We start from the raw sequence: 15,129 nt of genomic DNA, 5'->3' as shown, positions 1-15,129 counted from the left end.
TCGTGCCCCAGTGTACAAAGAAAGGACTATAAAGACATGATTTCATAAGTTCGGTGTGGAAGAACTTGACTGGCCCGCATAGAGCCCTGACCTCAACCGCATTGAGCACCTTTGGGATGAACTGGAACGGAGATTGCTAGCCAGGCCTTCTTGTCCAACATCAGTGCCTGACCTCATAAATGCTCGACAGAATGAATGGGCCCGAATTCCCACAGAAACACTCCAAATTCTTGTGGAAAGCCTTTCAAGAACAGTGGAAATGGTTATATCTGCAAAAGGGGGACCAACTCTGTATTAAAGTATATGTATTTAAATGCAATGTCATTACAGTTCCTGTTGGTGTAATTGTCAGGCATCCGAATACTTTTGTTTATATAATGTATATATGTTCCTGTGTTCTGTGTTTAGTTATGGGTGAACATTTATAGAGCCCACTAGTCAGTAATTACTATTTTGTGAATTTGGAGTATATAGATAATAAGATTTTACTCACCGGTAAATCTATTTCTCGTAGTCCGTAGTGGATGCTGGGAACTCCGTATGGACCATGGGGAATAGCGGCTCCGCAGGAGACTGGGCACAACTAAGAAAGATTTAGGACTACCTGGTGTGCACTGGCTCCTCCCTCTATGCCCCTCCTCCAGACCTCAGTTAGGAAACTGTGCCCGGAAGAGCTGACACAATAAGGAAAGGATTTTGGAATCCCGAGTAAGACTCATACCAGCCACACCAATCACACCGTACAACTCGTGATACTATACCCAGTTAACAGTATGAATAACAACTGAGCCTCACGAACAGATGGCTCATAACAATAACCCTTTAGTTAGGCAATAACTATATACAAGTATTGCAGACAATCCGCACTTGGGATGGGCGCCCAGCATCCACTACGGACTACGAGAAATAGATTTACCGGTGAGTAAAATCTTATTTTCTCTGACGTCCTAGTGGATGCTGGGAACTCTGTAAGGACCATGAGGATTATACCAAAGCTCCCAAACGGGCGGGAGAGTGCGGATGACTCTGCAGCACCGAATGAGCAAACTCAAGGTCCTCCTCAGCCAGGGTATCAAACTTGTAGAATTTAGCAAATGTGTTTGAACCCGACCAAGTAGCAGCTCGGCAAAGTTGTAAAGCCGAGACCCCTCGGGCAGCCGCCCAAGAAGAGCCCACTTTCCTCGTGGAATGGGCTTTTACAGATTTAGGATGCGGCAGTCCAGCCGCAGAATGTGCAAGTTGAATCGTACTACAGATCCAGCGAGCAACAGACTGCTTTGAAGCAGGAGCACCCAGCTTGTTGGGCGCATACAGGATAAATAGCGAGTCAGTTTTCCTGACTCCAGCCGTCCTGGAAACATAGATTTTCAGGGCTCTGACTACGTCCAGCAACTTGGAATCCTCCAAGTCCTTAGTAGCCGCAGGCACCACAATAGGTTGGTTCAAATGAAAAGCTGATACCACCTTAGGAAGAAATTGGGGACGAGTCCTCAATTCCGCCCTATCCATATGGAAAATCAGATAAGGGCTTTTACATGACAAAGCCGCCAATTCTGACACACGCCTGGCCGAAGCCAAGGCCAACAGCATGACCACTTTCCACGTGAGATATTTTAGTTCCACGGTTTTAAGTGGCTCAAACCAATGTGACTTAAGGAAATTCAACACCACGTTGAGATCCCAAGGTGCCACTGGAGGCACAAAAGGGGGCTGAATATGCAGCACTCCTTTAACAAATGTCTGAACTTCAGGCAGTGAAGCCAGTTCTTTTTGGAAGAAAATCGACAGAGCCGAAATCTGGACCTTAATGGAACCCAATTTTAGGCCCATAGTCACCCCTGACTGTAGGAAGTGCAGAAATCGACCCAGCTGAAATTCCTCCATATGGGCCCTTCTGGCCTCACACCACGCAACATATTTTCGCCATATGCGGTGATAATGGTTTGCGGTCACCTCCTTCCTAGCTTTAATCAGCGTAGGTATGACTTCCTCCGGAATGCCCTTTTCCTTTAGGATCCGGCGTTCAACCGCCATGCCGTCAAACGCAGCCGCGGTAAGTCTTGGAACAGACAGGGTCCCTGCAGCAGCAGGTCCTGACTGAGCGGCAGAGGCCATGGGTCCTCTGAGATCATTTCTTGAAGTTCTGGGTACCAAGCTCTTCTTGGCCAATCCGGAACCACAAGTATAGTTCTTACTCCTCTCCTTCTTATTATTCTCAGTACCTTGGGTATGAGAGGCAGAGGAGGGAACACATATACCGACTGGTGTCACTAGAGCGTCCACAGCTATCGCCTGAGGGTCCCTTGACCTGGCGCAATATTTTTTTAGCTTTTTGTTGAGGCGGGACGCCATCATGTCCACCTGTGGCCGTTCCCAGCAATTTACAATCAGCTTGAAGACTTCTGGATGAAGTCCCCACTCTCCCGGGTGGAGGTCGTGCCTGCTGAGGAAGTCTGTTTCCCAGTTGTCCACTCCCGGAATGAACACTGCTGACAGTGCTATCACGTGATTTTCCGCCCATCGGAGAATTCTTGTGGCTTCTGCCATCGCCATCCTGCTTCTTGTGCCGCCCTGTCGGTTTACATGGGCGACCGCCGTGATGTTGTCTGACTGGATCAGCACCGGCTGGTGTTGAAGCAGGGGTCTTGCCTGACTTAGGGCATTGTAAATGGCCCTTAGTTCCAGAATATTTATGTGTAGGGAAGTCTCCTGACTTGTCCATAGTCCTTGGAAGTTTCTTCCCTGTGTGACTGCCCCCCAACCTCGAAGGCTGGCATCCGTGGTCACCAGGACCCAGTCCTGTATACCGAATCTGCGGCCCTCTAGAAGATGAGCACTCTGCAGCCACCACAACAGCGACACCCTGGTCCTTGGAGACAGGGTTATCAGCCGATGCATCTGAAGATGCGATCCGGACCACTTGTCCAACAGATCCCACTGAAAGATCCTTGCATGGAACCTTCCGAAAGGAATTGCTTCGTAAGAAGCCACCATCTTTCCCAGGACTCGCGTGCAATGGTGCACCGACACCTGTTTTGGTTTTAGGAGGTCTCTGACTAGAGATGACAACTCCTTGGCCTTCTCCTCCGGGAGAAACACTTTTTTCTGTTCCGTGTCCAGAACCATCCCCAGGAACAGTAGACGCGTTGTAGGAACCAGCTGCGACTTTGGAAAATTCAGGATCCAGCCGTGCTGTTGTAGCACTTCCCGAGCAAGTGCTACTCCGATCAACAACTGTTCCCTGGACCTCGCCTTTATAAGGAGATCGTCCAAGTACGGGATAATTAAAACTCCCTTTTTTCGAAGGAGTATCATCATTTCGGCCATTACCTTGGTAAATACCCTCGGTGCCGTGGACAGACCAAACGGCAACGTCTGGAATTGGTAATGACAGTCCTGTACCACAAATCTGAGGTACTCCTGGTGAGGAGGGTAAATGGGGACATGCAGGTAAGCATCCTTGATGTCCAGTGATACCATGTAATCCCCCTCGTCCAGGCTTGCAATCACCGCCCTGAGTGATTTCATCTTGAACTTGAACCTTCTTATATAAGTGTTCAAGGATTTTAAATTTAAAATGGGTCTCACCGAACCGTCCGGTTTCGGTACCACAAACATTGTGGAATAGTAACCCCGTCCCTGTTGAAGGAGGGGTACCTTGATTATCACCTGCTGAGAAAACAGCTTGTGAATCGCCTCCAGCACTGCCTCCCTGTCCGGGGGAGCCGTCGGCAAGGCAGATTTGAGGAAACGGCGAGGGGGAGACGTCTCGAATTCCAGCTTTTACCCCTGAGATACTACTTGCAGAATCCAGGGATCCACCCGTGAGCGAGCCCACTGGTCGCTGAAGTTCTTGAGACGGGCCCCCACCGTACCTGGCTCCGCCTGTGGAGCCCCAGCGTCATGTGGTGGACTTAGAGGAAGCGGGGGAGGACTTTTGTTCCTGGGAACTGGCTGTATGTTGCAGATTTTTCCCTCTACCTCTGCCTCTGGGCAGAAAGGACGCGCCTCTAACCCGCTTGCCTTTCTGGGGCCGAAAGGACTGTACCTGATAATACGGTGCTTTCTTTGGCTGTGAGGGAACATGGGGTAAAAATGCTGACTTCCCAGCTGTCGCTGTGGAAACGAGGTCCGAGAGACCATCCCCAAACAACTCCTCACCCTTGTAAGGCAAAACTTCCATGTGCCTTTTAGAATCTGCATCTCCTGTCCACTGCCGAGTCCACAATCCTCTCCTGGCAGAAATGGACATCGCGTTTATTTTAGATGCCAGCCGGCAAATATCCCTCTGTGCATCTCTCATGTATAAGACAGCGTCTTTAATATGCTCTACGGTTAGCAATATAGTGTCCCTATCTAGGGTATCAATGTTTTCCGACAGGGAATCTGACCACGCAGCTGCAGCTCCATGCTGAAGCAATAGCCGGTCTCAGTATAATTCCTGAGTGTGTATATACAGACTTCAGGATAGCCTCCTGCTTACTATCCGCAGGTTCCTTTAGGGCGGCCGTGTCCGGAGACGGTAGTGCCACCTTTTTAGACAGACGTGTGAGCGCTTTATCCACCCTAGGGGATGTCTCCCAACGTGACCTGTCCTCTGGCGGGAAAGGGTACGCCATTAGTAACTTTTTTTAAATTACCAGTTTTTTATCGGGGGAAGCCCACGCTTCTTCACACACTTCATTTAATTCATCAGATGGGGGAAACACCACTGGTAGCTTTTTCTCCCCAAACATAATACCCTTTTTTGTGGTACCTGGGGTAATATCAGAAATGTGCAACACATTTTTCATTGCCGTAATCATATAACGAATGGCTCTATTGGAATGTACACTAGTCTCATCGTCGTCGACACTCGAGTCAGTATCCGTGTCGACATCTGTGTCTGCCATCTGAGGTAGTGGGCGTTTTAGAGCCCCTGATGGCTTTTGAGACGCCTGGGCAGGCACGGGCTGAGCAGCCGGCTGTCCCACATCTGCTATGTCGTCAAACCTTTTATGTAAGGAGTTGACACTGTCGCGTAATTCCTTCCACATGTCCATCCATTCAGGTGTCGACCCCGCAGGGGGTGACATCACATTTATCGGCACCTGCTCCGCCTCCACATAAGCCTTCTCATCAAACATGTCGACACAGCCGTACCGACACACCGCACACACACAGGGAATGCTCTGACTGAGGACAGGACCCCACAAAGTCCTTTGGGGAGACAGAGAGAGAGTATGCCAGCACATACCAGAGCGCTATATAATACAGGGATACCCACTACACAGTGATTTTTCCCCTATAGCTGCTATAATACACAATTTGCGCCTAAATTTAGTGCCCCCCCTCTCTTTTTTACCCTATTGAGCCTGGAAACTGCAGGGGAGAGCCTGGGGAGCGTCCTTCCAGCGGAGCTGTGAGAGGAAATGGCGCCAGTGTGCTGAGGGAGATAGCCCCGCCCCCTTCACGGCGGACTTCTCCCGCTTTTTTCAGGATATATTTGGCAGGGGATTTTACACATATATAGTCTTCCTGACTATATTATGTGTTTTTTTGCCAAGCTAAGGTATTTATATTGCAGCCCAGGGCGCCTCCCCCCCCCAGCGCCCTGCACCCATCAGTGACTGGAGTGTGAGGTGTGCATGGGGAGCAATGGCGCACAGCTGCAGTGCTGTGCGCTACCTTAATGAAGACCGGAGTCTTCAGCCGCCGATTTTCTGGACGTTCTTCTTGCTTCTGGCTCTGCAAGGGGGACGGTGGCGCGGCTCCGGGACCGGACGACCGAGGCTGGGCCTGTGTTCGATCCCTCTGGAGCTAATGGTGTCCAGTAGCCTAAGAAGCCCAAGCTAGCTGCAAGCAGGTAGGTTCGCTTCTTCTCCCCTCAGTCCCTCGAAGCAGTGAGTCTGTTGCCAGCAGATCTCACTGAAAATAAAAACCTAAATATACTTTCTTTCTAAGAGCTCATAGTGTGCAACCAGCTCAGCCGGACACAAAATTTTAACTGAGGTCTGGAGGAGGGGCATAGAGGGAGGAACCAGTGCACACCAGGTAGTCCTAAATCTTTCTTAGTTGTGCCCAGTCTCCTGCGGAGCCGCTATTCCCCATGGTCCTTATGGAGTTCCCAGCATCCACTAGGGCGTCAGAGAAATATAAACTATTGAATTTAACATGTGTTAATTCAAATGGAATAATGGGTGAGAACAAAAGTGGAGTATTGTTCCACAGGTTGAACTGGTCATGTTTAAAAATATGGGACAGCAGTGTGTCATCTATAGCAATGTGTTATCTATAGCAACCTGCTCTACTTTTGCATTAGACATTGGCTATTTGCCAGTGATTTACACCTCAGGTCAGGTCACTGGACATCTCAATCCTTTGATTCTATGCACGAGCATAGAAACCAATTAAAATGTTGGGTGGAGTTAACCTGGGGGAAAACACAGATGAGAGCACTAGGAGAGCTTACTAACTGTCACTGATTTCCCAGGTATTTGGGTTGGGCATGAAATTCCAACACCGGAATCCCAAAGCTGAAAATGCTGACGACTTCTGAGTAAGTATTTTACCCCTACACCTAACCCACCCCCTAATGCCAAACCCTCATACTCGCCTTGGGAATCCATGGGCATTCACCGCGTTGGGATTCCTGTAGCTCCTGTGTGAGCAGCTGGGCATCTTTGAATGCAGCTGCTTTCAGTGGCATGCCGACAACACCCACCACCGCGTTACCTCCCAGGAATGCCCACTCAAAGTCTCAGACCGTGCGATCAATTTTGTGCTGCGCCTCTGTGCGCAGCAATCGGAATATATGCACAGCGCGGACTTGGATGCATGCGCAGACGTAAAACATCACCCATTTATGTTCAACATAGACACTGCTTCCCCCTCTGAATCAGGCACTATGTATTATTTCCCGTGTTATTTTATGCTAGAATAGAATTAGGGGTAGATTTATTTAAGCTTCTGAAACAGACAAGTGGTAGTGGTGGCTGCATAGAAACCAATCAGATTTTCTCGAAAATGATAGATAGAATCTGGTTGGTACGGTCTACATCACGACTTGTCTGTTTAGACAAAATGTGTCCTCTACTGACCGGCGTTCACATAACTACATCCTCTTTATAATGTAGTAGAGTGGTAGGAGGCTAGGCATGCATGTGACAGTTACATTAGCACACTAATTCACCCAAATGTAATGCTGGTAAATAATCCCTGGAGCCTAGGTCCAGTCAGGGAGTGCAAGAGGGTGATGAAGTGATTTGGGATATTGCTGCCCCGCTTTGAAATGCTGTGCCATGATTCATGCTAACATGCCGCCGGGGATAGGGCACGTTGAGGTGAATCAGGAAGGAGTCTTCTTGAAGTACTGTACACAAAATGTATGAGTCTCCCGGGCATTCTGGCATAGTCACATATAACTGAAATGCAAGTTAAGGGCCCTACACACTTGATGATATCTTTGAAAGATATGAACGATATCATTAAAACATGAACAATAAATCGTTCATATCTTCAGTATGTATGCAACATTGATGAATGATGCGCGTCCCCGCAATCGTTCATCGTTGATCGATCATCGTTTAAACATGCAAGCCATTCTGGATGATATAGATGTACTGTATGTGATGTCATATCATCCAAATTGGCCATAGATATCGTCCAGTTTGTATGCTTAAAATATCGTTGGTCGGTAACAGCAGCAAAATCTCCAAGTGTGTAGGGCCCATAAGTATAAAACACAGAATAATATACAGTAATGTATAGAGTATTAGAAGTATATTCTTATTTTCCTAAACCTTTTATTCCCCTTTTGGACAATTCTATAGAAACCAGCCAGGCACTTCTAGGAGATCATATTGGAGTTTCTAATAAAAGAACATGTTTACTCAAGCATTTCACTATTGTCCCTTTAGTTCCTAAAATAATACAACTCAAATGGTTAGTTCCCTTTCCTGTTAAGCTTATTTTGTATTTTGTGTTGTAAATGCAAATGCAAAGCACTTTCAGTCCAATTGGGAGAAACATGCTGTATGAATATTATTATCCTATATATTAATAGCAGAAGGACGAGTTTTATGACATATTTCTATGACGCCTTTGTCTGAGCAGGGCACATCATACACCAAATTTAAGGTCTTGGTCCGTAGATATGCAGAAAAATATTGGCATTGTAATTGGCTGCTTTGCGGAGTTATGTGGCAATACAACCAACTGCCATTTACAGTGCATCACCATTGTGCTCTGGAGAGGGTGACAGTTGGTGAACTCTCCCTGTGCACCTGATGGGTGACCTGGAACATGCACTAGAATTGGAGAAGGTAGGTTCAGAGGAAATTTAAGGACAAATTACTTCACAGAAATGGCAGTGGATAAGTGAAATAGCCTCCCATCAGAGTTGGTTGAGGCTAATTATTATTATCCTTTATTTATATGGCGCCACAAGGGTTCCGCAGCACCCAATTACAGAGTACATATGCACATAATCAAAACAGGAAAACAGTGACATGTAGTTGAAGACAATATAGGACAAGTACAGGGTAACTAAGCATAACTACACCAGTAAACGACATAGAGAAGTTCCAAGGTGGACAAAAAAAAACTGCGGGATTTGGGCAGTTGAGGATTATTACAGTATGAAAAGGATAAGCACATGAGGGAAGAGGGCTCTACTCGTGAGAGCTTACATTCTAAGGGGAGGGGTAGACAGACAGAGGTGACATAGATGGGGTACATAGAGAGCATGGAACAGAGGGTTAGGATGAGATTTGGCTGGGTTTGGTAAAGACAATAGAGCAATTTGAACATAGATATACATATAAATATCCTTACAAAGAACTAAGGATCAAATAGGGTTGAGGTTACTAAATAGGTAAAAAGGTGCAGACTTAATGGGTCAAGTGGTTCTTATTTGCAGTCAATTTCTATGTGACCTGTGACAGTTATTTGCAGCCATCCACTAAGGCTGGGTACACACTTGACGATGTGCATAAAATGCAACATCGTCAAGAAAAAATATATCAGACATACACACTGAATGATATTGTCACCGATGTCGTCAGTGATGGCATCCACCCAGACCCAGGTGCATGCAGTCTTGTCCAATATCTTTATATTTGAAGGCTGGAACTAAAGTTATTGGACTTTGTTAGCGAACCATGGGAGCATGCATCGTTACTGATATAGTGTATACACACTAGACAATGTGAAAGATATATCTCCCAATCTGCAGGTTCGGATGATATATCGGGTGCATATCGTTAAATGTGTACATTTTACTCCTGGGGTGAAAAGGGGTAAAATGTTCCACCCAGGAAACAACAACTAGTTATTTCTCATTACTACTAGTGTTTGCCTAGGGCTTTGCTCGCATGGATGTCTGTTGCTCAGCGAAACTAATTTTACAAAGACCATAGTACCATCTAATATTGTGATGTATATTTTATATTGTACACATTGAGCAAGCCACGTAACGCTGCCCATGGGAGAAGCAGCTGGTCCTTAGATCTGCACCTCCAGCTCTGGCGTAGATCATATAGTCATTTTGGACTTGAGGATCCTGCACACTGCATGAGCCAAGTGTTATGCATCTGTTTTTTTTCCTTTATTGCTCGTCTCCCTGATGTCACATCGAGATCATATATACCTCAGTTTCTTTCTATGCACTAGGCTACACAATAGTGAAAATGCAATCTAAATTCATCCAGTAGTTTTTGCGCGGTGCCGGAACGAACAGACAGACAAACACACAAAAAGAAAATGTTTGTCTCCAGTGTCCCTAATATATTTCCAAAATAAAATAAAAATTGCTATGTACAAACACAATCCTTACAGTTTTAGTTTATATTATTATTATTATTATTATATTATTATTATTATTATTATTATTATTATTATTATTATTATATGTCAAGCACAAAAAAGGATCATTTGGAAGAGGGGGATTTATTTGGGGTCAAGAGAAATATATTCTTAACCATAAGGTGGTTGCAGTATTATATAGTGTCCTTCTTATAATGTACTGGAGAGCTTAGTGGTCCTCCATAAACAAAGCCTAAAGGTTTACTGTAAAAACGAATGCATGATCTGCACGTTTGTGTGTTTGTTTATTTGACTGTATGAAGGTCAATCCCATGGTTGCTACTGTCATGTCCTTTGACAGACACTAGGGTCAGCTCTACACTTGGAAGTACTACCGGTTAATGCAGAGAGCAACATTGATCGTGACAAACACGTTATGGGAAGGGAGCATTTTCTAAATTCTATCATATTGTGAATCACAAATGACTCACTTAAACTGAGCTGTAAAGCTAAGGTGCACATCTGCAAGCTGTCTCATTAGGCATTGCTCTGTAATGTGTGTGTGTTATTCTCAGAATAGTGCTAGAAGGTCTGAATTCAACCTTATAAGCACACTCTGCTTTGACTGAGAACCTGGAGCTCTCTGTCCCGTGATCTGTATTCAATTTCAAACATTTCATTTTTTATTTGTATTTTTCTCTAGTGAAATGCTGGTTTCATCTTCCTGGTTCAGCTGACTTGCTTGGCTACAATGGACGATTTAGTTATACTTGACTTGCTCAATTGCCCTGTGTGCTTAGGAAAATTGGATGCCACTGCCAAAGTATTGCCATGCCAGCATACGTTCTGTCAACCATGCTTGCAGAGGATACTGAAAGCCAGGAAGGAGCTGAGATGCCCAGAATGCAGGACCCCAGTGCATTGCAGCATTGAGGATTTGCCAGCAAACTTACTCTTAGTGCGCCTACTGGAAGGCATAAAAAGTGGGCAAGGCTTGGTGAGGAAAGCCTCCTTTCCGCGACTGGGTGGACTGTTTGCTCAAGACTCCTTTCGGAAGAGCCGAGAACAGAAACCAAATCATGAATCAAATTACAGGCTGTTTCCAAAGGCCAGAATTCCTGTAGAAGGGGTAAGATAACATTAATATTTTTAATTATTCCTGTTTTTATTATTGTATATAGAGAGTACAGATGTGTCGTCATACACCCTATCCTCAATACACCAATCAGTGTCTTTTTTTGCGGGAATATGCGCCTTAATCGTGATGCACTGTGGGAAAAAAGATTAATGTGATACGTGACACTTGCATATCTGTGTGCGACTGAGTCTAAATCTGTATCCAAGAACAACGGAAATTGGCGTGATAAACAGCTGAGGCCCCTGCATTGTAGCACTTTGTATACTGATTCAAATACAGTCGTGCACAGATCAACAAGTGTTGCAAAGCAAATGAATCAGTGCAAGCTTGTGAAGCAGCTTTGTCGCATCGCATTGCAATTCAGATACACATTCGGGCGAAAGCTGAATCGCACGGGACCTGGCACCCCAAGAAGAGATGTGTGGCATGTCTGCAGTAATAGTGTAATGAGGACACATTTGTACTTCAATGGGTCTGTGTTTTTATGTGTTTTTACTGCAAAAGTGAGCAGGGCCTTGTTGATGGGATTCACCATATAAGTTAGCCTCTTGGACCACCAATGTAGGTTCACAAATTAGTCAAGTAAGAAGAGATGGGGTATGAATTGTAGGGTCGACCCGGAAAAGGTTGACAGTCACTAGGTCGACACCAGAACGTTGACATACAACAAGTTGACATGGAAAAATTGTCGAAACCGGAAATGTCGACACATACAAAAGTCGATATGAAGTTTTGGGTCTTTTTGTGTTTACATTTGCCTGTGTCGACCATTGCCATGTTGATGGTTTTTTCAGTGTCGACTAATAGTGGTCGACCTATTGTCTCTTGACCTTAGTAGTGTCGACCTCCCATTCGGATACCAATGAGATGTAGCCTATCAATTCACTAGGAACCACTAGTATTGCTGACACATTATATGCCCATTATTTGTGGGGCCTGACAGCTATCGAGGCGGTATTGATATACAGTGAATTAATATTGTTGTAGTGTCATGAAAATCCTGCCTCCATTGTAGCAGGCCATTGCAAAGAAATCATTTGTAATTCTGCCAGAAGTATTTCATTGCATGTAAGTCAGTTTGTGTGTTATGTTTTCCCAGCACTAGACTAGACCATACACAAACAACCATCTTTTGCCTGAGCACAGTACATGTAATGTCTGATGCAGAATTCTGTCAGAGTATGTTTAGTTTGGCCTAAACATCAGAGCATTCACCTTATGAAATGATATTGTGTTTTGTTCATGTCTGTGCTTGGACTGTGAAAGCAACCTGAGTTTACAGGCTCAGGATAAGTTTTAACATAAGTAATAAGGAATGTTGTGAGAAAGGACTCTAAAGTTCTAGATTACTCAATGTAATCAGACAATGGGATACTATTTTGCTATGACAGATCATTAATCAAGATAAATGTTTCAAAATACGTCACAGTTTTAGTGTAAAAAAAAAATACCTATAGGCACTCCTGGGACAGTAGATAAGCCTCCCGAATCCTGCCCACAGTGACGTGGTTGGTCTGGGTGCATGATGATACAATTTGATGAAAATTGCGGCATTGTGCAGAATGGGGTGGGACTTCAATGATGCGATTCACCACAGCTCCCACCTAGACATCCACCTCTTGGATTTCCCAGAGGGGACCATTGAAAAGTGTCTACAGGTTAAAATGAGTCTTCTTAACATGAAGAAATGGGTATTAAGTACAGTAGTAAGCGGCCTATTCATGATCACTAATGGGCTGCATAGTATTCAGCAAACTCTGAAACTGAAAGTTTTCAGAGTCTGCCTGCGGTATCAAATGCCGACATTGATTCCCGGAGCACCGCTTCTTCCTATGGTAAGGAGGTCCAGGGTTGCGTAGAGGGATCGTAATGGATCTCTCTGCTGCCTCCGCAATGAGTGACCTGCAGCCGTGCGCATGTGGGACCTTTAGGTCAACAACTCTCTCAACCTCCAACAAAATTCTAGTTTATTGTAGCCAGTGTACCTATTAGGAAAAGCAGGGAGCTTGTTCATGATTCATTCTGCTCCTGCATTGCCGCTGTACATTAAGGGTGTTCATTCTCTATTCACTAGTCACTGTGCTCAAAGCTGAGAGCATCTCTGGCTGCTGGAGTATCAAGTACTGCGATAATGTAAATCTGACCAATTCACTGCATTGGGGGATGCTGTTTAGATGAGTTGGCCAAAAGTAGATGTTTGTGGTCATTAAATAAGCACACATACTCATTTCAAATATTGTTTACTACATTTCTGAAAATATATTTTCATTGGTACATTTTGTCTGCACTTTTCATGGAAGCGGTTAAGTGGCCGGCGCACAGGATCCCGGCGGTCAGCATAACGATGCCAGGATCCAGAACACCCACAATGCCGCCAACCACAATACCGGCTAACAGGGGCTATTCCACTCGTGGATGTCGTGGCGAGCATAGTGAGGGGCTTTGTTGCGCTCGCCCCCCCTGCCGACATACTGGCGGCTGGGAACCCGGCATCAGTATGCTGACCGCCAGGATCCCGTGCGCCGTCCACGTAACTCCAACCCCTTTTTCATATGCTGCTTTGTGAATCTAAATTTTTATTAGCTACTCCCTCATAGTTAACCTGTAAATGAATATTTATCCTTTACACTTTGTGCTTAATTGCAGTATTTTTTAATTTATAGAAGGGTAGCTGTATAATTATTAACATATGATTATATATGTAGGAAAAGCAGTCAGCGGCACTCCAAAGCGCAACAGTCCATAAAGATTAAAGCACCGGTACCCTCCAAAGCCGATAGCAAGGCTCTCAGCGTATACACAACATACCAGTCGGCGGCACTCTCAGTATCAATGAATACAGACCACAGGTCAGGTGCATCAATGTTTCAATGTTATTTAAACATTTTCGTCAGGTTATCCTGATGAAAATGTTTAAATAACATTGAAACGTTGATGCACCTGACCTGTGGTCTGTATTCATTGATACTGATAGTGCCGCCGACTGGTATGTTGTATACAGTATATACTGTATATATATATATATATATATTATATACTAGGTGTTTCATCGCGCCCTACGGGCGCTCTTCACACCGTCGCAAGGGGCTACGCCCCCTTAACCCTTGCATGCCTTTCTGGGGTTCAATATTTGTATTATATGGAGTATTACCTGCATTCCTTTGTTAGTGGGTAAATATTGCACAATGAAAGGGCGTGCGACGGTGAAGGAGGCGCAGCCCCTTGCAACGGCGTGAACAGCACCTGCAGGGCACGATGTACAGAATGTAGCGGGTGCGCGGGGGACTGCGGATGGGGGAGGGTGTCTGTTGATGCTGTGGGTGAAGGGGGGGGCGGATGCGGGGGGGCCCGGATGGGGAAGGGCTGGGAGGTGCTGCGGGTGGGGGAGGGGCAGAGAAGTGGGGGCTGCAGATGGGGGAGGGGTCCGGAGGCACTGCAGGCGGGGGAGGGGCAGGGGTGCCACGGGTGGGGGAGGGGCAGGTGCAGGGATGTTGCGGATGGGTGAAGGGTTCCGGAGGTGCTGTGAGGTGGGAAGGGGCGGGGGTGCCGGGGGTGGGGTAGGGGGTCCGGAGGCGCTGTGGGTGGGGGAGGGGCAGGTGCAGGTGGTGCGGCGGATGGGGAAGGGGGTCCAGAGGCGCTGCAGGTGGTGGAGGGGTGGGTGCGGGGGTGCAGTGGGTGGGGGAGGGGTGGGGGAGGGGTGGGTGAGGGGGGACAGCGGATGGAGGAGGGTGTCTGCAGATGCTGCGGGTGGAGGGGGGGCAGGTGTGGGGGGAGACATATATGGGGGGTGGATGGTGGAGGGGGTCTGGAGGTGCTGTGGGTGGTGGAGGGGCGGGGGAGTGGGAGCCGCGGTTGGTGTAGGGGGTCTGGAGGCACAGCGTGTGGGGGAGGGGTGGAGTGCTGCATGTGGTGGAGGGGAAGGTGCGGAGGTGTGGTGCATTGGGTAGGGGTCTGGAGGCACTGCGGGTACTGTACCTGCCAAAAAGGTAGTTGGAGGGTATGCAGTAACAGGGCCAGGACAGGGGTGACAGGGTCAGAACAGGGGTGACGGGGCCAGGACAGGGGTGACGGGGCCAGGACAGGGGTGACGGGGCAAGGACAGGGGTGACGGGGCCAGGACAGGGACGATGGGGCCAGGACAGAAATGACAGGGACAGGATAGGGCTGACAGGGCCAGGGTAGGGGCGGCAGGACCAGGACAGGGGCGA

The 15,129-nt window shown here is 46.7% G+C and overlaps 1 protein-coding gene across 3 annotated transcripts in view; it reads left to right on the top strand.

Moving 5' to 3' along the window:
* SH3RF2 (SH3 domain containing ring finger 2) overlaps window positions 1-15,129 on the top strand; it is a 297,259-nt gene that overhangs the window by 14,976 nt on the left and 267,154 nt on the right. For all 3 annotated transcript variants that reach the window (XM_063928116.1, XM_063928115.1, XM_063928114.1), the window contains exon 2: window positions 10,487-10,912. In XM_063928116.1, coding sequence (XP_063784186.1) covers window positions 10,535-10,912 — 378 coding nt within the window. In that variant the 5' untranslated portion in view covers window positions 10,487-10,534. The remainder of the gene's footprint in view (window positions 1-10,486; window positions 10,913-15,129) is intronic.

The sequence above is a fragment of the Pseudophryne corroboree genome, chromosome 6 (assembly GCF_028390025.1).
Source record: "Pseudophryne corroboree isolate aPseCor3 chromosome 6, aPseCor3.hap2, whole genome shotgun sequence".
Lineage (NCBI taxonomy): Eukaryota > Metazoa > Chordata > Amphibia > Anura > Myobatrachidae > Pseudophryne > Pseudophryne corroboree.
This window is presented reverse-complemented; position numbering and strand designations above follow the sequence as displayed.